This window comes from Sorex fumeus, unplaced genomic scaffold (assembly GCF_029834395.1).
Source record: "Sorex fumeus unplaced genomic scaffold, SorFum_2.1 ptg000010l, whole genome shotgun sequence".
NCBI lineage: Eukaryota > Metazoa > Chordata > Mammalia > Eulipotyphla > Soricidae > Sorex > Sorex fumeus.
This window is the reverse complement of record NW_026606067.1, coordinates 13822259-13848648: the sequence shown is the minus strand read 5'-3', so window position 1 is coordinate 13848648 and position 26390 is coordinate 13822259. Positions and strand designations below refer to the sequence as shown.

Below are 26390 nucleotides of genomic sequence, written 5' to 3'. Positions count from 1 at the left end.
TATTTACATTTGTGTCAGTTATCTAATTGTTTGTTCCATATAAATCTTTTATTATTTGTCAATGCCTAAAACATAACTGCACTAAAAGTAAAAGTAAAGTAAAGGCCCTCCCGTTGATCATCAATTTGCTTGAGCGGGCCCAGTAACGTCTCCATTGGAGACTTTGTTGTTACTGTGTCTGGCATATCGAATACTCTCGGTAGCTTGCCGGGCTCTCCGAGAGGGGCGGAGGAATCGAACTCGGGTTGGCCATGTTAGCTGCATGCAAGGCAGATGCCCTACCCACTGTGCTATCGCTAGCCCGGCAAGCTACCGAGAGTATTCGATATGCCAGACACAGTAACAACAAAGTCTCCAATGGAGACGTTACTGGGCCCGCTCAAGCAAATTGATGATCAACGGGAGGGCCTTTACTTTACATAACTGCACTGACTATGGAAAATACCAAATAACTGGGTTTTGAGTATGTGGAGTGAAAATGATTGTGGAGAGTGTTAGATTATTGTTTATTAGAATGTTGAAAAGAAAATGACAAAGCAAGTTGCTAAGAAAATGAAAGGTTTCTTTCTTCATGATGTGCTTAGAATCACATTGACTTTTCAATATGTTTGCAGAAACGATTCGAGACTAGGGGAAAATGGTTCATCTGACCATTCTAATAATGAAGGTGTATCTAGGAACATTTTATAATTCCCTGTAATAAGTGCAACATCATCATTATGCTGTTACCCATAAACATGCATCTCAATGTTAAAGCCTTGCACCGATTTGGATTTTCCCTAATGGCCACTGAGCAGAAACTTCAAATGTTTCCGTTAAAAGAAAAAAATCTCGGTGAATTTTCCCCAGGTCCTAACAAGGAGTATCAAAATAGAACTCATTTCATGGAAAAAAGGAATCCCACAGCACTTCTTTTTAATAACTGTTCAGCTACAAAATTTTATTGGTATCTTTTTATGTTCCCTCTAGAGGATGTAATGCACAAAAGCATTGCCACGGAACATATAAAATTACAAATGAAATTTATTGTAAAAAGTAGAATGTCTTCTAGACTGGTGTCAGTATTTATTTCATTCATAAACCAAAACTGCAGTATAATATATTCATTGTCAGCAAGTTCACGTGTGTAAATTGCCATCCAATGTTATTGACTGATATAAGACAGATATTGAAAAGACAATTCAAATTTACTCTTCCAAACATAAACTGTTCCACAAAAGCACTGTAAAAACGCCTTCAAGATTTTGGGTTGTGCTTGAACATTTATGGTTAACTACATAATTTGGTCGTGTCATAATCCACCGTGTTTGGCAATTTGGCATTAAACGCCTGAAGAGCAGATTGGATCCTCACCACCTCACTAGTAGACAGCTTGAGTCTATGACGAAGCAAGCAGGAGAAAAGATCTAGACGACGCTGACCAGGCGGAGAGAGCTTATTTACACGGTCTCTTATTTCTAGCAGTTGCAAAAGTGCCGAGTCCTGGGATCCCTGAGTGTAGGGGTAGTCCAGCTGCAAGATCAAGTCCCGAATTGCTTCGGGGTCAAAGTGCATACTGTAGCCAAACACTTGAATGTTATTGATTTTCATGTAGCCCAGGTTCCGGGAGGGGTCAATGAACTCCAGAGGTTCGTAGTAAATGCTCTCATTGCCATTGGGGCCGCTGGACTTGATGCGGCTCCGCAGGTAGATGTGCACGGTCTCGAAGAAGGTCTTCCACTTGTTCCCGAGGGTCAGCGTCCAGTTATAGCACTGCAGGGGGAGGTCCAGCCTAGTCCGCTCCCAGTCTGGAAAACTGTTTTCGTTCACGGGCATAAACCAGCTCTCAGAGTGGCTGCCTCCGAAGGGGTTCACATAGACGGCCAACACGGGCTCCAAGGTGCTGTTTTTCGTCAGGCAAATCTGCAGAGAGAGGCCCAAGATCATGTGGACCAGGCTGGACTTGTACTTGTTGCTCTTCAAGGTCAAGAGCATCCTCTTGCGCCAGGAGGGGTCGAACCAGCTGTTGAGACGCATGTCATTGCTGATGAAGATGGCATGCACTTCGATGCGCCGGTCCGTTTTCTGCAGCAGGTATTTCATCTCGAGGTCCTGCAGGTCGGTCTCGAAGCCGATGTAGTGGTCGGTGGACTCGGCCACCTCGGGCTTGCAGAGCCCCTGGCTGAGCATGTAGCCCGTGTTGCAGGTGCCGCAGCGCGTGCGGTTGTCCTGAGCGCAGCTCAGGCAGGCCGCCGCATCGCCCACGGTGCAGGGCAGGAAGGCGGTGCACACCACCTGGTCATTGGGGCAGGTGCAGGAGTGCGTCTCTTCAGAAAAGCTGCCCAGGAGCCCGTTCTCGTTGCAGTAGAGAAAAGACTGGATGCGAGAGAGCCAGTAGGTGGAGGTTCTAGAAAGACAAAAGCAAACAGTTGGTACGGACTTGTTTTGTGTCTAGGGAAAGAGCAAACCTGAGCTCTGACAGCATCTCCATCCGTCTCCTCGACGTCATTGTTTAAGTGGGAGAAAGGATTCACACAGGTCATCACTGAAAAATAAATCATAATGACACATATTATACAGAATATAGTTATAGGGGTGTTAAGTAGATCCTTAAACTCTGTCGGGTCACTGAAATCCAGGTAGATTTTGGCTCACCCAAATTTAGCTATTGCATGGCCTGTTCCCTACAAAATAAAAAGCTCATTTGTACATATTCGTGCAAGTACTGTATATTGTATAAATATATTATATATTGTATAAGTACTGTGTATTGGAGCTGTACAGTTTAAAACAGCCGTCAAATTTCACTCATGAGATCTCTGACACCCCATATTGTTCTCTGAACACTGACATAAATGATCTTGGGACACAGAGCCAGGAGTAACCTCTGGCACATCCAGGTGTGGCCCCAAAACAAACTAAAGGGAGAGAAGAAGAGGGGGAAAGTGAGAGTAAGAGAGAGAGAGAGAGAGAGAGAGAGAGAGGGAACTGTATACTGTATGCTTACCTTAAACTCAAGAGAAGAAAATACTATCATGACAATTATAGAAAAATGAAAATAAATTTATAGAACTTTACTATATTTACTGATCCCCTAAATTTTAAGCTGTCTTTTTACAAGGGGGCTGGAGTGATAGCACAGCGGTAGGACGTTTGCCTTGAGCACAGCCAGCCCGGCCGAGCCGGGTTCAATTTCTCCACCCATCTCAGAGAGCCCAGCAAGCTACCGAGAGTATCTCGCTCACGCAGCAAAGCCTGGCAAGCTACCTGTGACGTATTCAATATGCCAAACACAGTAACAACAAGTCTCAAAAACAAAAATGGAGACTTGACTGGGCCTGCTTGAGCAAATCGATGAATAACGAGAGGACAGTGACAGTGACAGTGACTTTTTACAAGGAAATTGTGTATAAGTGGAACTGTGCAGTTAATACCTGTGTTTTTCAAAGTTCCACTTCATATTGCTTTTACTTATTATTATATAATTGATTTGTGTAACTGTAGTATTGCATGTAATATTTTCTGAAGAGATTTCATATAATTTCAGTTTAATTCTTTGAAATGGATTATGAATGTATTTGGGTCAGTTGTTTTGAAATGATATCCAGCAACAAGAAATGAAAATGGTTTTAATCCTAAAATATCTAGAGTAGAATTAGAATATGCAATTAAATGATGATTGTTCATTTATTCACTATTAGCTTTAGAAAACATTAATGTTGTAGGAACTCAATCATGATGACAGTTTAAGAGCTTATTTTTCTTATTTTCCTACATCAAATTATTTCAGTGCTTTGGAGCTGAAGAGATTTAGTGGGCCTTGCATATGAATCCAGGAGTAACCCCTGATAGCCTCCAGGTGTATCTCCTTGAAGACCAGAAAACCCCAGTGCTTACACATTGACTGAATATACAATCAAATGTGTAGATGTGTTAAAGGAATAACTATTTTGAAGTGAAACCTACAATCCTCAATTTCACATTTACTGTAGATGTGAGGACAACATTCCCAACTTGCAAGATGTGGAGTCACACACTAGATAGTTTTACATCTGCACAATTCAATCCATAAAAAGGCTGCCTTTTACAGATTTTCTAAATATAACAATTTCTTTTTATCGACTAAAGAGACAAGAAAAAATACAAACCAAAGGCAAACAAAAAGAAAAGCATGCTTCTCACAATGAAAAGCCCTGTTGGAAACTTAAATTATCAAATTTATTCCTAATTTTCTCTTAATAGTTTTAGAATAAGTTCTCAGGAAAAATTCCCTACAGAGAATGAGCAAATGCGATGCAACCACTAGTTCCTAGTGTGGCTTGTTTCTTGAAATAATTGTGTTCCTCTCGCTTTGGTCCCTCGCTGTCTCACCATAGAAAGCATGCGCAAAAAACTTCCTCTTCATGATTCACAACACAGCTTGAATTATTATTTCCCAAAGCCATCTCAAAATCTGTTATCAATTTATTATCTACAGTTGTATATGAATCCTTTCTTAATCCTTCTCTTTCTTTCTTTTCTTCCTTTACTTTTTTGTTTTTTCTTCCTCACTTCCTCTCTGCCACCATCCCCAACTCTTTTTTTCTCTAGCTTAGTTGTTGTCTAATGTAAAAAATATAAATATATGCATCCCATGTAGATTGAAAATTGTATTTTCTTTCTTAAAACCAGAGCATACGTTTTTTGAGCCAATTCATCTCTCACTGTAAGCTCTAGTCATGTGTTTCGCATCATGAGGGCAGAAAAAAATAAGACTAAAGATTGAGCTCACAAAACCAAGGCATTGTCGAATCTTTTGGACACTAAAGAAAGCAATGGCTTTTGCAGATTTCAGTCTTTCACAATCTCTACCTTGTTCACTTCATGTAACTTTTTTTAATGAATGACTGTGTTTGGGCTTTCTGGGTTTCACTTATGAATATTGATAACTGCACAATGTCAAAAGTTTAGTACTCCGAGTTAATAGTTAGCACAAGTATTTTCTTTCTTTTTTGGGGGGGGTGTCACACATGGCAATGCACAGAGGTTACTCCTGACTCTGCACTCAGGAATTACTGCTGCAGGTGCTCAGGGGACCATATGGGATGCTGGGAATTAAAGCCAGGTTGGCTGAGTGCAAGGCAAACGCCCTACCTACTGTACTATCACTCAGCCTCTGCACATGTATTTTCTTTCTTGCTATATCTGTCCTTTCTCTGTTACTGTCTATGTTTTGACTAGTCTATTTTTCATAAAGCAATAAACTTTAGGAATAAAAATCATTTTCAATAGTCATTTTTTACTTATTGTAAAATCTTGGTAAAACAGAGAGTTAAACAGTGAGGATGAGTAAATTTCAGGTGGCATTTTCAAAATAGCTTTTCCTCTTACCCCAAAAAGCATATATAATACTCCCAGCAAAGTGAAATTTGACTTTTATATATTAAAGTGTTTTTAAAATGGAGGGAAAAGTGATTTTTAAATTAAACCACATGAAGTATTTTTAACGTTTTCCTTTAGACATTGCAATAAAGTAAAGTGAGTGTTGAAGCAGGTTGATAGCATCCCATGACAGTGAGCTTCTTGGTCAGTGATGAACTCTGTATGTGATCTAAAGATCTATGTATGTGTTCTACTGATCTCTGTCAGTAGCCCAAAGGCATGAAGGCAGAAATCCCATTGCAGACACAGAAAATAAGGCCTGATAATCCCAGATCTGGCCCAGGCTCTGCCCATGCAAGAGTGACCCCTTGGAGAGAGAAGAAGCTTCAGCAATAACAAAGGCTGGAATAACACAAAAGAGGATTGGCACAAATTCAACTCTTTTCTATCCTCTGATCCCCTCCCTTCCCCTCCTCTGCTCTTCCCTGCCCTGCCCTCCCCTCCATCTTCCCTTCCCTGCCCCTTCCTCCTTTTTTGCTAGTCCTCCTCCCTCCCCCTTTCCCTTCCCTCTTTGTCTTTCACTTCTCTCTTCCTCTCCCTCTGCCTATTCCTCCATTTCATTACACTGCCCCTCCCCACCCTCTGCACTTCTCCCCTCCCCTGTCCTCTAGGGAGGGTTTTGTACCACACAGGAGTGTGCTAATCAGTGCATTGAGGGATTACTCCTGGCAGGATTCCAGGGGGAACTTTTGGGGATATAACATGGGCAAACTGTGCTCAAAGACCAGGGCCTTACCTCCTGTGCTATTTCTCTGAACTTAATTAATGGACTTTTATCTGCATAGGAAAAAACGTTTGGAAATAATCATATGAAAGAAACCACTTTGTAAAAGAAAATAGTACAGAATGCCATAAAGGTTACCTGGATGTCAACTTGGGCCATAGACTCCCTTTAAAAAAGATAGATTACTAGGTACCTTGGCTCCCCACTGGAAGAACTCTCTCTGTCTGTCTCTGTCTGTCTCTGTCTCTCTGTCTCTGTCTCTCTTTGTCTCTTTCTTCTTTCCCTCACTCTCTCACCCTTCCTCCACATATTCAATAAATAAAACTATTTTGTCTCATTTTGTTTCCTCCAGAAATCATTTTTTGCAAGGGTAGATGCTGATATTGGGAAACCTGAAGGCAAGCAACCGTGAGAACTAAGGCTGTGGGGATTCAAGGCTATCAATCCCAGAGTGTAAAGGTGTGCACTGAGATGCTAGAGCATATATTCATTCAAAACTAACTTCGTCTCAAGTTCAAATCCTCCTTCGTCATGAATAATCTTCTAACAGATTGAAATTTTTACTCTCCTCCACACATGTGCAGCCTGAATTCAAACTTTAAACTCCCAACAGTGTCATTTTAATACCCTTTAGAAGTTAAATATTATTTAAGATTTCATTGCAGCCTCTGTAGACTTATTCTTTGCAAATCCAAATAATTTAAGCTAAATATTAATTTGGGATTAGGCACACAGAGCCGTTTAAAGAGTCCTAAGCTTATGATTATCTCAGTCACTCACACACAGATAACACAAACAACAGTCATTCCCTGCCCTTCACTCCTGAACCTGTCTCAGCACTGGAGATGAAGCTGAGATCTCATAGTTGCAATCCTAATGCACAGAACTCTGATTCTTGGAAATAACTTTATGAGACAATGAACATCATTGTCAAAGTTTCCTGGTCTGGAAGTGCCCAAATACGGTGGGGTTGGGGGCACGGTGTGTGTGTGTGTGTGTGTGTGTGTGTGTGTGAGTGTGTATGCATGTGTACATGTGTGAGACTGTGTGTATAAACAGAACTCTAGGTATGGTACACACACATATATATATGTATGTACATATATGTATTTAAATTTATGAACCTACCATTAAAGTTTAAAGTTTAAAGATGACAAGAGCTTGAACACAATTTTTCCCACCAAAGCCAAAGGATAAAAAGCCTTGCTCATTTTTTCCTTCCTCAAAACCTTATCCCTTGCTCTGTTAAAGTTCACAGATCAGATAGAATGTGTCTCAAACAAGCATTCAATTGGGAAATTTTTGTTTAGCTTTGTAGTTACTGTGTCTGTATCCCAGGCTTTTGGAGATTTTCCCTGATATATTACCTCTGAGTATGGCCTAAACTTTCCTTCTCACTCCCGACCCCACCCCCTAAAAAAAGTTCCAGTATATTCTTCCTCTAGATTTCCATAATCTTATAGTAATTTTTTATTAGTCTTGGTACTTTTATTTTCCCATTTAGTTTTTTTGTTGTTTTCAGTATCTAATACCTTCCTCTATGTTACTGAAACTCTGTTATTGGCTGCAATGTAGAGTTATAATTGGCATATCTTAATAGTATATATTTTATTTTTATTTATTTATTTAGTTATTTATTTTGCTTTCTGGGTCACACCCAGCGATGCTCAGGGGTTACTCCTGGCTCTGCGCTCAGGAACCACTCCTGGCGGTACTTGGGGGACCATAGGGAATGCTGAGAATCGAACCCGGGTTGGCCGCATGCAAGGCAAATGCCTTACCTGCTGTGCTATTGCTCCAACCCCAATAGTATATATTTTAAACATTGTAAACACATATTTTAATATTTGGTAATGGTACTCTCCTAATGTTTACTAAAATAAAAAATTGCAAGTTGTGCTAAGAGGAATCAACTAGAAATAAGAAACTGATAGACTGGAAATGCTTAGTTGAGATTTCAGTGTATTCCAATAAAGAAAGATATTTGCAATCTGAATACTGCCTCTGAAGAAAGTGCCTTGAGAACCACTATTTTAAATTTAAATTTAGGAAAATGTTATCTTTGTAATTAAAAATGATGCAAAACTACATATTAGCTTTAAACTATGTGCCAACTGAAGCACACTATAAAAAACTATCACTTGTTCACTTGACTTCCCATTAATGATGGATTTGCTCAAGCGGGTGCCAGTAACATCTCCATTTGTCCCTCTCTTGCTAGTGTAGCCCAATGGCATCTGTTCGTTCTAGGAACACGAAGAGCCTCAAACCGATCTTTCAGGATTTTGATGAAGAAGTCTGACCATCTGGTAGGTGGGTGGCCATGCAGTTTTTTGACGTCCCATGGAATCCAATCAGTAACTGCTCTAGTCCAGCAGTCATCTCCAAATCTCATTACATGACCAGCCCATCTAATTTTTGAGGCCTTGGCAAATGAGACAGCGTCGCTGATTCTTGATCATCGACGGAGGTCAGAACTCAGGAATTCTTTCTCTCATTTGAGTGAACGTGATACTCCAAACATAGCTCTTTTGATTCCTCTTTGGGAGACTCAAATAGTGTTCTCATCCTGTTTGCGTAGGGCCAAGGTCTCTGAGGCGTATGTTAATGCAGGAAGAACAGTGGAATCAAAGATATGTGCCCAAAGCCAGAGGTTCTTCGTCCTCTTAGCTATTTCTTCGACACTCTTGAAGGCATTCCATGCTGCTCTCTTCCTCCTGTGCAACTCAGGTGCCAGGTCATTCGTCATGTTGACTTCTCGACCTAGGTACACATAATGGTTGCATTCGGAGATGGTCATTCTGGTGAGAGCGAATAAAGCATCAGGAACAAGACTGTTTCTCATAAACATTGTCTTTGTAAGATTCAGCTCTAGTCCAACCTTTCCACACTCACGGTCAAAGTCGGCCAGCATTGGCTAATGTTTGGTGTTATTAGAACAATGTCATCAGCAAATTGGAGGTGGTGTAGTCGCCGACCATCTATCTTCACTCCCATTCCTTCCCATTCCAGTCGTCGCATGATGTTCTTGAGGGTGGCACTGAAGAGTTTCCATGAAATGGTGTCACCCTGCTGAACCCCTCTCTTGACATCAATGATTACTTCTTTGTAGAATGGTGAGATCCTGGTAGTGAATCCGTAATACAGCTCACAGAGGATCCTGATGTATTGAGTTTGAATGCCCTGATTGGCTAGGGCTTCAATGACCACTTCCGTCTCGACAGAATCAAAGACCTTCTTTAAATCAATGAACGTTAGACAGAGCAGTATCTTGAACTCCAGAGAAACCTCAATGAGCTTGGTTATCGTGTGGATATGGTCAATGGTGCTGAATCATTTGTGGAACCTGGCTTGCTCGCATGTTTGTTCTTCATCTAGTGTTCTGCCAATCCTATTCAGGATGACTCGAGTGAATAGTTTGTACATGACAGACAACAGGCAGATTGGGCGATAGTTGCCAATGTTGTGGATGTCTCCCTTCTTATACAGTAGTACAGTCCTGCTGGTTTTCCATTGGGATGGAACCTTGCATTCAGACAGGTAGCATGTGAAGAGCCGAGCCAACGTATTGATGAGTACTGACAGCAGGTTCTTCAGGTGTTCAGGTCTGACCTTGTCTGGGCCGGGTGCTGTTCGTTTCTTTACCAACGAAATGGCATGTCAGATTTCGGAAGGGAGAATATTGGCAACGACATATCCATCCTGTGGGATTTGGTATGTGGGCAGGTGGACATGGCTATCGAAGAGATCTGAGTAGAAGTCATGAATAATCTTCTCCATTGCCCTTCTGGAAGATGTGATAGATCCATCAGAACGTCGGAGGGCAGTCATCTTGGTCTTGTATTTGGCGAAGGAAAGATGGACATTATAATAAACTATAAAGCAAGTGTACACAAAGAAGATTTGACCTACAAATAATAACTGCTTGCCTAATCTAAAATCATCATGATTCAATAAAGATAACATAACACACAATCAACATATAATACTGTTTACAATATCCAATTATAATATGTATTTATGAGAATTCTGAACAAGAGGCAAAATGCCATCCATGGCATAGCTTTTATTGAAACATATAGTAAATACTTTATTTTTTTGTATTTACTAACAAGTACATTATTGATTTTTAATTTAAAAAATAAAAAGCAGAGATTTTGTCACAAGAAGACTTGAAAAAATACTAAAGGAAATTCTGCATGGTGAGAAAAATAGAAACTTTAATCAATAAGAAGAGAAAAAGACCATAGATTAAAAATGCATATATAATATACATATTTTACTTCACTTAATTTCTTTTAAAATATACTAATCTGGGACAATTTTGATGAAAAATGTATGTCAAAGTTTTAATATACCTAGATATCTGATTATGGCAGAAAAAAGGCGAGTAAAAGGAATTTTATTGATGGGAGAATTATTATTCATGGAATTCTTAAACAACATATTCTAATAACAAGGGCCAAATTTATAGTACAGCAGTAGGGTGTTTGGCTTATACGTGACCAACCTGGGTTCAATCCCTGCATCCCTTATGGTCCCCCAAGCACAGCCGGAGTAATTCCTTGGCACAGTGCCAGGAGTATCCTCTGAGTGATGATGTGCTTGGATTTTTAAAAAAAAAACTAATTATAATGAGTCAAGTTAAGGATTTGAATCTTATTCCCTAGTGTAGCACTAAAATGTAATACACAAAAGATCCCACTATCCAATAAAGGCAGAAGTCAGATTCTAAAATATTTATTTAAGTAAAGTACAATGGGGAAAAAGTAGATATAAAAATAATATACAAATGGGAATTATAAAATACTAATTAAAAGTGGATAGATTTAAATCCCATGATTTCATTAACTGCTTATATGTAAATGAATTTAACAGTCCCACGAAAAAGTTTAGATTAACAGAAGAGATTAAAATGTAGGCTCAATTATATTGTTTACAAGAATAGTGCTGTGAACAAAAAACAGATGAAATGAAAGTAAAATGTGTAGAAATGTACTTTTCTTACAATAATGATTAGAAAGCTTGTATGATGCATTTCTATGAGATAAAAGATCCCATGGCAGGGAAATTATTAAAGATGGAGAGATATCACTCAATGTCAAATGAGTATGTTATTAGGAAAGCATAAAAAATCTGTGAAATGTAGCTAATAACAATTTCATGAATGTGGTGGTGAGGGTAAACAAACAAACCAACAAAAGCCATGAAAGCAAGCTTAAAGATACCTAAAGTGAGAAACAGAGATTGAATATCCTTCTGTGTAGCTCAAAATGAGTACAGTTATGAGTTTCTTGTGGGTTTATCATTCGTCATTCATCACTGAAAAATGCGACTAAATGCAAAACTCTGTGACCCTGGACTCTGGACTCAATGGGTATAGGGAGCAGTGATCTGCCCTTTTTCCCTCACTCTCTGGAGACCTGAGGGTCACACCCATAAGCTACCTCCTGCTAAGCACCAGATAATCTCCTCATCAGACACCATCCAGATCACTTGGCTTTTTCTCCCTGAAGGGAGCAACATGACTCCTGCGGTAGTCATGCCACTGGACTTTGCTCCAAGCTGCTTCATTCAGGGTTCCCCAGAGGGCAGAGGGTGAGAGCCCTCCTCGCCCCAAGGTACCCAGTCCCAGCAGCAGAAAACCTCCAGACCCCAACCGTCCCATGCTCAAGGCCATTCCCCACATGCTCCAGTGGAGCCTCACATATGGATAAACATATTCCTGGACTTCATGGCAACATTTGCGGCCACACAACACATCATAACACAGTTTTCTATAACAGACAATGCAAAATATATTATTTCAGTTGAGCTTTGGGACAGGAATTGGGACTTGGGATGGAAACTTGCCAAATATGGTGGTGGGAAGGTGGTGGCATTGGTGTCTGAATATTAACTGTAATCAAATATTGTGAAACACCTTATAAAATAAAAAAAAATTAAAAAAAGGAAAATCGCTACTAAAATACATGGAGCACATTACAAATGTACTGTTTTATAAGAACAGAAAATATATTTACTAATATAGACCAAAGAATGTAGTATGACATTTTTCAAAAATATTAAATGAAAATTATTTCACTTTACTCAAATTAGGCAAAAAAAATAAAAATATCTGAAAATTAATAACCATCCATAAATAAACTTATTGACTTATATTTTTAAATTGAACTTGATTAAATGTTAAATTTGCCTTTTCAAAACTATTCAAAAATTAAGATCTGTATTTCCTCTGAAATGAATCAATAAATCTCATTTCTCTCTGGATTAAATCTTCATTGTACTTCTTAACTTGTAGTTCACTCTTTAGTTTTTATAACCACTTTCTGACAAAAACTTTCTGAAAAAATACAATTTATTTTAAATGTTATCAACATAAGGCATTTTCTGAAATATCTAAGGGTTTAGTATCTTCTCTACACTCAAGTTTGTACCTAAGACAACACAAACAAATCTTGGTTTGCATATGTTACTTATTAAATTCATGTTATGCTTCTGGTGGCCTTAGCATCTGTAAATATTAAGAACTGCACATGATATTTTGTCTCATGACTAGGATAATAGATAACAATAAGTGGGTAAATGTCTGATTCTCATATTTTTCCAAAAATTAACCTGCAAACAAAATTTTTATACAAGTATCAGACATTTTATATATGATGGTGAATTTTAAAATGGCCTTGGAATGAATTACAAACCCAAGCTTATGTAGGTTCTGGTAATAAAGAATATTAAGTAGAAACTACTACAGATGAGTGGAAAGTGCTTGGACTCAAAACTCTTGGGTTTTATGGCTGCAGGAAGGATTCTTGCCTAACTCCTAGATGAACTAGATTTGATATCCAGCACCCCCTATGGTCCTTTGAACCCTACCAGGATTGATACCTAAATGCAGAGTCAGGGATAGGAATAAGCCCCGAGTACTGTTGGGGTTGCTTTTACCTGCTTCCTTCCTCCCCCCTCCACCCCACACATGGGGTTTTATACCAACGCGACACTGAGGATAACAAAAACCATGTAGCACTGTAACACTGTCCTCCCGTGTTAATGGATTTGCTCAAGAGAGCACCAGTGATGTCTCCATTCTGAGACTTGTATATTATATATTGTTTTTGCTATATTAAATACATCATGGGGAGCTTGTAAGGCTTTGCTTTGCAGGAGGAATACTCTCGGTAGCTTGCTGGGCTCTCTGAGAGGGGCAGGTCGAACGCGTGCAAGGTAAATGCCATATCCGCTATGCTTAAAAGCATAAACTTAAAAAATGAATACAATACCATTAAAATCCGGGCTGGAGTGATATCACAGTAGGTAGGGATTTGCCTTGCACGCGGTCAACTGGGTTCGATTCCTCTGCCCCTTTTGGAGAGCCCGGCAAGCTACTGAGAGCATCCAGCACACACGGCAAAAGCCTGGAAAACTCCCCGTGACATATTCGATATGCCAAAAACAGTAACAAGTCTCACAATGGAAACGTTACTGGTGCTCACACAAGCAAATCAATGAACAATGGCAGGGCAGTGCTACAGTGCTACCATTAAATATTGTTTTTTATGTTTGTACCTACCATTCCTATTTTCATTCTTGGTAAATTTATTTTTTATTTAAATTCAGCTTTTTAAAAAATTTTTATTAGTGAAACACCATGAGGTACAGTTGTAGACTTACAAATTTTTGTGCTTGGGTTTCAATAATACAATGATCAAATATCCATCCCTCCACCAGTGCCTATTTTCAACCACCATGGATCCCAGTAACCCTCCCACCCCCACGCTCACCATCCCAACCTGCCTCTGTGGCAGGGCAATCCCTTTTGTTCTCTCTCTCTTTTTAGGTGGTATGGTCTGTGAAAGAGGCATTGAGTGGCAATCATGTTCGGTCCATAGTCTACTTTCAACATGCATCTCCCTCCTGGGAGGATCCTTCAAATACCCTATATTTGGTGATCCCTTCTCTATCTGAGCTGCCCTTTCCCCTAGAATGCCCGGCAGGCCTCTAAGCCATGGAGTAATTACCTTGGTATTGATCTCGGTTATTCTTGGGTAGTAATCTCCTAATTTGTTACTTTATGTTCCCCAGAAGAATGCAATCTTTCTATGTCTATCCCTCTCTTTTTGACTCATTTCACTTAGCATGATACTTTCCATGTAGTACCACTTGTATGTAAATTTCATAACTTCATCTTTTCTAACAGCTACATAGTACTCCATTGTGTAGATGTACCAAAGTTTCTTTAACCAGTCATCTGTTCTTGGGCATTCAGGTTTCTTTCAGGTTCTGGCTATTGTAAAGAGTGCTGCAATGAACAAACAAGTGCAGATGTCACTTCGACTATACATTTTTGCCTCTCTGGGATATATTCCCAGGAGTGGTATTGCTGGGTCAAATGGGAGCTCAATTTCCAATTTTTTGAGAGTTGTCCATACTGTTTTCCAGAAGGACTGAAGCAGTCGGCATTCCTCCAGCAGTGAAGGAGTGTCCCTTTCTCGCAACATCTGCGCCAGCATCAGTTGCTTTTGTACTTTTGGATATGGGCCAGTCTCTGAGGTGTGAGATGGTATCTCATTGTGGTTTTGATCTGCATCTCCCTGATGATTAATGATGTAGAGCATTTTCTCATGTGCCTTTTTGCCATTCGAATTTCTTCTTTGAGAAAGTGTCTGTTCATTTTATTGCCCCATTTTTTGATGGGGTTGCATGTTTTCTTCTTGTGGAGTTCAACCAGTACTTTATATATCCTTGATATCAACCCATTGTCATATGTGTATTGGGCAAATATCCATTCCCATTCTGTAGACTGTCTTTGTATTTTGGTCACTGTTTCTTTGGAGGTGCAGAAGCTTCTTACTTTAAGATAGTCCCATTTATCTGTCTCTGTTTTCACTTGCTTGGCCAGTGGCGTAACATCTTTGAAGTTACCATTAGCTTCAATGTCATGGAGGGTTTTGCCAGCTATAACTTCAATGTACCTTATGGATTCCCGTCCTACGTTGAAGTGTTTAATCCATTTTGATCTTACCTTTATACATGGTGTAAGGCAGAGTTCTGAGCCCATTTTTTTTTGCATGTAGCCATCCAGTTTTGCCAGCACAATTTGTTAAAGAGGTTTCCTTACTCCACTTCACATTTCTTGCTCCTTTATCAAAGATTAGATGATCATATGATTGAGGAGAGATGTCAGTATATTCAACCCTGTTACCACTGCTCTGCAGCTCTGCCTTTGTTCCAGTACCATGCTGTTTTAATTATTACTGCTTTGTGGTAGAGTTTGAAGTTAGGGAGGTTGACTCCTCCCATTTTCTTTTTCCCAAGAATTACTTTAGCTATTCGTGGGGGCTTATTGTTCCATCTGAATTTCAGGAGTCTTTGCTCCATTTCTTTGAAGAATGTCATGGGTAACCTTATAGGGATTGCATTGAATTTGTACAATGCTTTGGGAAGTACTGCCATTTTGACAATGTTAATTCTCCTGACCCTTGAGCAGGGAATATCTTTCCATTTTCTTTTCTTTTTTTTTTAATTTATTTTTTATTTTTAGTGAAACACCATGAGGTACAGTTGTAGATTTACAATTTTTTGTGCTTGGGTTTCGATTATACAATGATCAAATACCCATCCCTCCACCAGTGCCCATTTTCCACCACCATGGATAATATCCCTCCCACCCCCATCCCTCCCATCTCACCCTGTCTCTGTGGCAGGGCAATCCCTTGTGTTCTCTCTCTCCTTTTGAGTGTTGTGGTCTGCAAAAGAGGCTTTGAGTGGCAAACATGTTCAGTCCATAGTCTACTTTCAACATGCATCTCCCCTCGTGGGAGGATCCTCCAAACACCCTTTATTTGGTACTCCCTTCTCTAACTGAGCTGCCCTTTCCCCTAGAATGCCTGACTGGCCTCTAAGCTATGGAGTAATCCTCCTGGTGTTGATCTCAGCTATTCTTGGGTATTAATTTCATATTTTGTTTCTTTATATTTCCCAGATGAATGCAATCTTTCTATGTCTATCCCTCTCTTTTTGACTCATTTCGCTTAGCATGATACTTTCCATGTTGTACCACTTGTATGTAAATTTCATGACTTCATCTTTTGTAACAGCTACATAGTACTCCATTGTGTAGATGTACCAAAGATTCTTTAACCAGTCATCTGTTCTTGGGCATTCAGGTTTCTTCCAGTTTCTGGCTATTGTAAAGAGTGCTGCAATGAACAAACAAGTGCAGATGTCACTTCGACTATACATTTTTGCCTCTCTGGGATATATTCCCAGGAGTGGTATTGCTGGGTCAAATGGGAGCTCAATTTCCAATTTTTTGAGAATCATCCATACTGTTTTCCATAAAGGCTGAAACAGTCGACATTCCCACCAACAGTGAAGGAGTGTCCCTTTCTCGCCACATTTGCGCCAGCATCGGTTGCTTTTGTTCTTTTGGATGTGGGCCAGTCTCTGAGGTGTGAGATGGTATCTCATTGAGGTTTTGATCTGCATCTCCCTGATAATTAATGATGTAGAACATTTTCTCATGTGCTTCTTTGCCATTTGGATTTCTTCTTTGAGAAAGTGTCTGTTCATTTTATTGCCCCATTTTTTGATGGGGTTGGATGTTTTCTTCTTGTGGAGTTCAACCAGTATTTTGTATATCTTTGATATCAACCCCTTGTCAGTTGTGTATTCGGCGAATATCCTTTCCCATTCTGTAGACTGTCTTTGTATTTTGGTCACTGTTTCTTTGGAAGTGCAGAAGCTTCTTAGTTTAACATAGTCCCATTTATCTATCTCTGTTTTCACTTGCTCAGCCAGTTGTGTGGCATCTTTGAAGATACCATTAGCTTCAATGTCATGGAGGGTTTTGCCAACCTTGTCTTCAATGTACCTTAGGGTTTCTGGTCTGATGTTGAGGTCTTTAATCCATTTTGATCTTACTTTTGTACATGGTGTTAGGCAGAGTTCTGAGCCCATTTTTTTGCATGTAGCCATCCAGTTTTGCCAGCACAATTTGTTAAAGAGGCTTTCCTTACTCCACTTCACATTTCTTGCACCTTTATCAAAGATTAGATGATCATATGATTGAGGGGAGATGTCAGTGTATTCAACTCTGTTCCATTGGTCTGCAGTTCTGCCTTTGTTCCAGTACCATGCTGTTTTGATTATTACCGCTTTGTAGTAAAGTTTGAAGTTAGGGAGTTTGATTCCTCCCATTTTCTTTTTCCCAAGAATTGCTTTAGCTATTCGTGGGGGCTTATTGTTCCATCTGAATTTCAGGAGACTTTGCTCCATTTCATTGAAGAATGACATGGGTAACCTTATAGGGATTGCATTGAATTTGTACAATGCTTTGGGAAGTACTGCCATTTTGACAATGTTAATTCTCCTGACCCATGAGCAGGGCATATCTTTCCATTTTCTTATGTCCTCTTTTATTTCCTGAAGTAGCCTTTTGTATTTGTCTTTGTACAGGTCCTTTACTTCCTTAGTTAAGTTGATTCCTAGGTACATGATTTTCTGGGGCACATTTGTGAATGGGATTGTTTTATTCATGTAGCTTTCTTCTCTCTCACTGTTTGCGTATAGGAAAGCCATGGACTTTTGGGTATTGATTTTATAGCCTGCAACTTTACTATACAAGTCTATTGTTTCTAGGAGTTTTTTGGTAGAGGTTATTGGGTTCTCTAAGTAGAGTATCATATCATCTGCGAATAGTGAGAGCTTGATTTCTTCCTTTCCTACCTGAATGCCCTTAATATCTTTTTCTTGCCTAATCGCTATTGCAAGTACTTCCAGTACTATATTGAACAGCAGTGGAGAGAGTGAGCATCCTTGTCTTGTCCCTGATCTTAGAGGGAAGGCTCTCATTTTTTCCCCATTGAGGATGATGCTTGCTGTAGGCTTGTGGTAGATGGCTTTAACTATGTTGAGGAAAGTCCCCTCTATACCCATTTTGGCTAGGGCTTTCATCATAAAGGGTGCTGGATCTTGTCAAATGCTTTCTCTGCATCTATTGATATAATCATATGCTTTTTATCTTTTCTTTTGTTGATATGATGGATTATGTTGATTGATTTCTAAATGTTGAACCATACTTGCATCCCTGGGATGAATCCTACTTGGTCATGGTGTATGATCTTTTTGATGAGTAGTTGGATTCTATTTGCTAATAGTTTGTTGAGGATCTTTGCATCTGTGTTCATCAGGGATATCGGTCTGTAATTCTATTTCTTTGTGGTATCTCTGTCTGCTTTTGGTATCAGTGTGATATTTGCTTCGTAGAAACTGTTCAGAAGTGTTTTTGATATTTCAATTTCGTGGAAAAGCTTAAAGAGGATTGGAAGTAAGTCCTCTTTAAAGCTTTGGAAGAATTCACTAGTGAATCCATCCGGGCTAGGACTTTTGTGCTTGGGGAGACTTTTTATTACCATTTCAATTTCCTTGATGGTGATAGGTCTGTTCAGGTATTCCAGGTCTTCTTGGTTCAGCCTTGGGAGTCTGTAGGCGTCTAGCAATTTATCTATTTCCTCGAAGTTTTGATGTTCTTTGGCATAAAGCTTCTCAAAGTACTCCCTGAGGATTCTTTGAATTTCTGTAGTTTCTCTTGTAATGAACCCCTTTTCATTTCTGATTCAGTTTATTAGGGTTTTCTCTTTTCATTTCTTTGTGAATTTTGCTGGAGGCTTATCGAGCTTTTTAATTTTCTCGAAGAACCACCACTTGGTTTCATTGATCTTTCTATTATTTTTTGGGTTTCCATCTCGTTAATCTCTGCTCTGAGTTTTATTATTTCTTTCCTCCTGTTCGGGTTGTTCTCCTTTTGTTGGTCCTTTTCCAAACTCTTAAGCTGTGAGGTTAGGTTATTTATGTGTGCTCGCTCCTCCTTTCTGAGGAATTCTTGTAGAGTTATAAACTTTCCTCTTAACACAGTTTTTGCTTTGCCCCATAAATTTTGGTAACTCGTGTTCTCATTTTTATTTGTTTCTAAAAATCTTTTGATTTCCACTTTGATTTCCTTTCTAAGCCATTCATTGTTCAATAGCGCACTGTTTAATTTCCAGGTGTTTGATTTAGTTTTCTGTTTTTGTGTGTGATTTACTTCTAATTTCAGTGCATTATGGTCTGAGAATATTATTGATACAATCGCTAATTTCTTAATTTTATGGAGGTTTGTTTTGTGGCTCAGCATGTGGTCTATCTTGGAGAATGTCCATGTACACTTGAAAAGAATTGTATTCAGCTTTTTGAGCATGAAATGTCCTGTATATTTCTACTAAGTCCCTTTCTTCCATCATTTCCCTCAGATGAAGTATGTCCTTGCTAAGCTTGAGTCTGGTTGATCTATCAAGAGGTGATAAAGAGGTGTTGAAGTCTCCCACTAGTATTGTGTTGCTATTGATGTCTTTCTCCAAGTCTATATGAGTAGTTGTTTTAAGTACTTTGCTGGTCCCTCGTTAGGTGCATACACATTTAGTATTGTAAGTTCTTCCTGTTGTACAGATCCTTTGATCAATAAGAAATGACCATTGTGACCAGTCTGGTTCAGACCTTCACTTTCACTGTCTCTTGTGAACTTCTTCACTCTGAAATCGTTGTGGTCTGATATTAGGATGACTACCCCCGCTATTTTGTGGCAGCTGTTTGCCTGTAGGATTGTTTTCCAGCCTTTGACTCTGAGCCTGTGTTTTCTTTGACTATTGAGATGTGTTTCTTGCAGGTAGCAGAATGTTGGGTTCAATTTTTTCATCCATCCTGCCATTCTGTGTCTTTTAATTTGTGCGTTTAGCCCATTGACATTGAGAGAGATTATTGTTATGGGGTTTTGTCCCATTTTTCTGTTGAAATTTGATGTATTTGCGGGGCCCGTCTTGTCTTAAAGTAGCCCATTTAGTTGTTCTTGTAACCATGGTTTTGAGTCTATGAAGTTCCTGAGCTATTGTTTGTCTGTGAAACTGTGTGTTGTTCCTTCTATTATGGATGAGAGTCTCGCTGGGTAAAGTATTTTTGGGGAGGCATTTATTTCATTGAGTTTTTTCACTATATTCCACCACTGTTTTCAGGCCATGAGGGTTTCATCAGACAAATGAACTGTGAATTTTAAGGATGCTCCTTTGTAGAAAATTTCTTTCTTTCAGCTTGCTGCTTTCAGAATTTTGTCTCTATCCAATGTTTTGTTCATTTTGATCAGGATGTGTCTAGGTATATTTTTATTCGGATTTCTTCTAGCTGGTACCCTTCAGGCCTTCTGAATGTGGTTACAAGTTCTCTTCTGCTCTGGAAACGTTGTAGCAATGATGTCTTTGACAGTTTCTTCTTCAACAGGGTTTTCTTCCTGTCCCCCTGGGACTCCAATAATTCTTATGTTACCCCTCTTGGCTTCATCATGATCTTTTCTTGCCATCTGTTCCCGAATTGTGAGTCTCTTTTCCATTTTCTGCTGTTTTCTGGAGAGTTTCTGAAATTCGTCTTAGAGCTCACTGATTCTGATCTCAGCAGCTGTTACTCTGCTGCTGAGGCCTTCCACTGAGTTTTTCAATTTGTCTACCAGGTTTTTCAGGTGTGACATTTCCGTTTGCATTTTGCTCATTTCTGCCTTCATATCCTATTGTCTTTTATTGGCATTGCTTTCCATTGTTTCTTTTAGCTCCCTAAGCATCCTTAGTAGCTCCCTTCTGAATTCCTTGTCAGAGAGGTTATCTAACACTACAGTACTGTTGGTGTCTTCTGGGCTAGCCTCTTCAATAAGAACGTTTGGTGGGCTTTTGTGTTGCTTTATCATTGTGACCAGTGTGGTTCGGAACTTCACGTTCAGTGTTACTATTCTGCTTTATATGCAGAATGAATTGATATAGACTTAATGAATTATTGGCTAATGTGTTTCTAGTGGTTGAGCTAACCCAGAGAATGTTCCATCTAAGAGAGTAACTTATGGTTCCTATGGGATATGTAGTGGGAGAATAATTCGCAGCTGCGTTAGTGGCCGTGGCTCCCTAAAGGGTCCCTGAGGCTGGGTGCCTGTTTGAATGAGGAGAGAATGCCCAGAGCCCATTCAGCTTCGTTTCTGTGTGATGTGCCTCAGTTCCTGTCCTGCGCAGATCAAGCGTGAAAACCGGCTGTTCTAGGGGATCAAGCTAGCTGCGCATGCCCAGAAAGAATCCCCCGTGCTGGGCACCTGGCGGTACCTGTTTGAATGAGGAGAGAATGCCCGGAGCCATTCAGCTTTGTTTCCGTGTGATGTGCCTCAGTTCCCATCCCATGCAGATAACCATTCTTGGTAATTTTAAGATCAAAGTAAAATATCATTCCACATGTTGGTCTCAACATTCTCATCTTCAACATTTTGAGTAGTCTCAACATTCATCATTGGCTAGTTTTGTTGTTATTTTGTAGTGCTAAAGGTAAGTCCAAGACCCCACAATCCATAATGTGTATCCTCTCAGTAACCTACATCTGTGATCTCAATGTATGCATATCTTTCTGATCTTCTATATATTAGCACACATTTTAATGTCCTGCTTTACCTTGGCAAGCATCAAGCCCTGATAAAACACAAATTGCACCTTGCTCCATGGTTTATCTCCACAGCTGAACACAACCATGTTGAAATGGTTTCTGTCTAAACATATAATCACGAATCTCAAGAAACCAGATGTCATATGTTTTGACATTGTAATGACCATGATTGATTAAGAGTTGGTTGCAATTGAGATCAAATACTCCGTTAACCAATTTTTAAGTAACTATTTGCTTAAAAAGTCACTGGTGAGCAGATATGTTAAAATGCAAGAACAGATAAATACCTGGCCATACAATTTGATCCAGCTAAAGTGAAATTTAGCAGGTGGTACTGGTAACACACCTATAAACCAGTTTCATTTAGAAGTTGAATGAAGACAATAGAATACGCCTTATGATTCTATATCCATCATTCTGAAACCTCCAGATATTGGTGGAGGCCACTGGAAACTGTCTCTCAGAGAAGGGGCCCTCTCTGCTTATAAACAGAGAACAGAGAACACAAACACCATTTCACATAGAGCTGAGTCTAACACCCATCCATGATCTAAATGCCACGTGCAGTAACCCGAATATTATGTTTTAGTGGGTTGCATCCCTACCCAGTTGTATGCTCAAACTGTTATATTGTGAGTTCTCCACCCAGTTTATTTATTTTATTTTTTTAATAATTTATTTGTTTTTGTCCTATTTTCTCCTTTTCTCAACTCAATTAATTATGTTTATTTGTACATGAGCATCTTGAGTCAGGAGTGAAACGTCTCCTCCTAGTAACAATTAACAGTTTTAATCCAACCTGTATATGTATGTTAGGTAAATCTGGCATAAATTGGTTTAAATCCAATGTTTCTGTGTTAATATGGCATTAAGATGATTGTCAATTGTTGGAAGAGAAAATTGAAGTCTGCTAATATTATTGTATTATTGACTAAATTTCATTCCTATATGTTAGTATTTTCTTAACTTATTTAGGTGGCCCTATATTAGCTGCATGTACATTTAGATATGCTATATATACTTGATAAATTGACCCATTTATTGCTGTATGATAACCTCTATTATTTAATGTTTCTATTTTTAGAGTCCGTTTTATCTAAAATAAACATTACTAGTCCTAAATTCCAGTTTCCGCATGGAATAAAATATCATTTTTTATACTTTTGGATAAACACTTAAAAGTAATAGATCTGGTAGAAGAAAAATTTTAAAAGTATTTCAAAATAAATTAAAATGAAAATTCAACACACCAAAACTTGGAGCGATAGCACAGCGGTAGGGCATTTGCCTTGCATGCAGCCAACATGGCCGGCCTGAGTTCTATTCCTCCGCCCCTCTCGGAGATCCCGGCAAGCTACCGAGAGTATCTCGCCCGCATGGCAGAGCCTGACAAGCTCCCTGTGACTTATTCAATATGCCAGACACGGTAACAACAAAGTCTCCAATGGAGATGTTACTGGGCCCGCTCGAGCAAATCGATGATCAACGGGAGGGCCTTTATTTTTCTTTACTTGATTTTATGTGTAAAAGACAGTCAAAAACTAAACCATGAAAACAGATGCAAACTGCTGGAACCATCAGTGAATTCAGCAGAATTCCATGGTACAAAATCACTGCCACTGTCACTGTTCTCCCGTTGTTCATTAATTTGCTCCAGTGGGCCCAGTAACGTCTCCATTGTGACAATTGTTACTGTGTTTGGCATATTGAATACATCATGGGTAGCTTGCCAGGCTTTGCTGTGTGGGCGAGATACTCTTGGTACCTTGCCAGGCTCTCCGGGAGGGGCAGAGGAATCGAACTTGGGTAGGCCATGTTGGACGCTTGCAAGGCAAACACCCTACCCGCTGTGCTATGGCTCCAGCCCAGGTACAAAATCAACATCCACAAATTACTTTCATTTTGTATATTAATCATAAAACTCCCTCAAAATATAAATAAAAATAGAAAGCTGGGTCTCACTAGATACTGTATCTTCCATTGTGTTCATTTCAGTCTTTCAGCTTCCAAAAATATGACAAAAAATGTTCATTGTTTGAAACACTCAGGATATAATATTTTTGTTCTAATACCTCTCATTTTTTTCTACTTAATAATATATATATATATGTTTGTGGAAATAAAACCATCATGTATCAAATGACTATTAAAAGAACAGAAAAATTTGTGTCTCTAGCCTTCTATGGCCTCGTTATTTTCAAGATGAGACTGCAGAAAAATGATGAAATCGCTTAAATGGTCATTCCAAATCTATGCAGAAACTAGGCAGTAAAATAAGTATTTCAATTCTTGGGTTTTCTTGAAGATGTATTTAATATAGGGCATATCCTTCCCTTGAAGCACAAAACATTCCAGTAAAAATATTACATTATTGGCAACAAAATATGAATCACTCTGTATGATACCAGCAGTGACACAAATCAAATGGGCATTCAAAATACACTGTTCTTCTTGCAGGGTAAAGTACAACAATACAAATTGGACTCTCTTATCAATTGGCAGAAAGATAAAGAGAAACTTGTGTCACTTTAGGAGTTTAATCTATTCTGTTAGGGTGGGAGAGGCAGGGAATCACCAAGTTTATTTCTTAGTGCTGTCTAGTTCAATTTCTACGTTCAATTTTGACTGTAAATACACTTCAAAACATCTGAAAATCAGGCATTATCCCCTTGTTTATAAAATTTATTAAACTCAAACATTGTTTTTATATTATTATTTTATCAGTTTTAGCTATTGAAAATAAAATGATTCCTGAGAGGTTAAAAAAACAAAGACAATAAAGTAAATGACTGATGAACTCTGACATAAAAAGAGTAAATAATTTATTTGACAGGTTTACATGATTCCTAGATTAAATAACTCTTTTAATAAATATCACTTGACCTTGTTAAATAATAGGAAACCTGCAGACCAATACATAAGAAACTATGTGTGTTGTTTAGTTTAGATCCGTAGAATGTGTGTACCAGGTCAGAGCAATGTTCTGAATGTGAGAAGCAACAATTTTATTTTAAAATTTAAAATGAGCATTTCACTTGCTGGTGCTTGTCAATCTTATATCCATAGGTTCCTTTTTTCCTGTTATCAGAATTGTGATTTTGTCAATACAGCATGTCAGCATGTCAAGATCAAACTTTCTCAGTTTCCCCTGAAGTAAGAGGTGGCTACATAATAGTTTTGACACAAGCAGAAGTCTAGAATGAAAGAGTAGATAATAGCGTTCTTTTTTTTCCCCCTGAAATAAGTCAATCTGATGGCTTACTCCACCTTTTCTTTCTGCTTATCCTACTATGGTTATACTATGTGAATTTCAAGGGCTTTCTTGTGACTTCAAGAAAACAAAGTAATAAAAGTTGAAAAACTAACATAAAAATAACTGATTCAGAAGTCAGTTGCAGAAAATTGTTAATGGTAGCATTTCACAGAGTTCTGGCTACTAGGGAAAGAAAAAAAATCCTGTGCTTTTACGCATCAATTAATTACATTTTTGTTGCGTTGTTATTTGGGGTAGAATATTGATTATTGTGAACAGAAGAAAACATTTCTGAAAAGCATTTAAACTTTGAAATTAAAGAGTCTCTTAATCTTGCGCCAGAGACATCAAGGAATTCACAGTACATGAGGATTAAGAAATAACTTAAAAGAAACAGCTGGAACTATATTTTTATTTATACTAAACACTAAAGGTATTGAAGAGAAATACCATTAAAAAGTGACTTGTTTTTAAGCAACTAAAAATCAAAGTCAAGCAGACCACATTTTTGAAACTAAAGTGGAAATAAAATAAAGACTGACAATCTGGAATAAAAATCGACTTTTGCTCATGAAAGGTGATTTTATTTCATGGAAAAAAGAGTGAAAGCATTTCAAAGTCAACCAATGTACTAACATCTAAAAGATGTGGGTTCTTTTTTTTTTTTTGGAACACTAATGATTCTCAGGGCTTACTCTCTGTGCTCATGGATCATTCCTGGCAGGGCTCAGGGGGTTCTGGTGATTGAACCCAGGTTGGTCACATGCAAGGCAAGTACCTTACCCACTGGACTACTGCTTAGACTCAAGATGTGCAATCTCGAAACTTTATAATTTACTTTTTGAAAGCTTTCCTGTGCTTCTTTTAGATAATATCAGGAATCAAATGAAGAAAAATATTTTTAGTCTGCATTAGTACATGTGATTGTTTTTGAAATAATGTTAGTTTTATTATAAATATAAACTGTTTTCTTGCGTCATGGAGACTTAATTTCAAAAATCAATTACTGATTAAATTAATGTTGATAAATATTTTATACAGCAGTATATTATGAATTCCATGATTGGGCAACCATATGACTTGTGCAGACAAATCTTTATATTCTCATATTTTGGATTTTGAATTGAAAGCTTTAGAGAACTGACAGTTTTAAATGATGAAAGAGTCAGTAAATCAACAAGTATATAATTATGTTAAACTAGGGTATGATTTTTTCTTTTAATGAATCAAGCCTCTTTTTTAACATCTTTATGGTATCTTTTCAGTCTCCTTTTAGTATTTCTTAGACTCCTACTAGAAATGCTTTATTTCTTACTTTGGTTTATTCCCATGTATATTACTTCTGTAATGATCTGAAGTACAACCTCTTCCTATTCTTCTAAATTGAAAGAAACATGACACAATATATCAACTAAATGCCTTAAGTTGTTTTGATGAGAATTATACTGAAGGATTCTAAAACCCTGGAAAGAATCTAGGACTAAATGAAACACACAGTCTTCATTTCAGAACTCA

At 38.5% G+C, this 26390-nt stretch overlaps 1 protein-coding gene across 2 annotated transcripts in view; it reads right to left on the bottom strand.

Moving 5' to 3' along the window:
* Positions 1–1005: 1005 nt before the first annotated feature.
* BRINP3 (BMP/retinoic acid inducible neural specific 3) overlaps positions 1006–26390 on the bottom strand; it is a 444317-nt gene continuing 418932 nt past the window's right edge. For both annotated transcript variants that reach the window (XM_056110519.1, XM_056110520.1), the window contains exon 8: positions 1006–2386. In XM_056110519.1, the coding sequence (XP_055966494.1) occupies positions 1270–2386 (1117 nt within the window). In that variant the 3' untranslated portion in view covers positions 1006–1269. The remainder of the gene's footprint in view (positions 2387–26390) is intronic.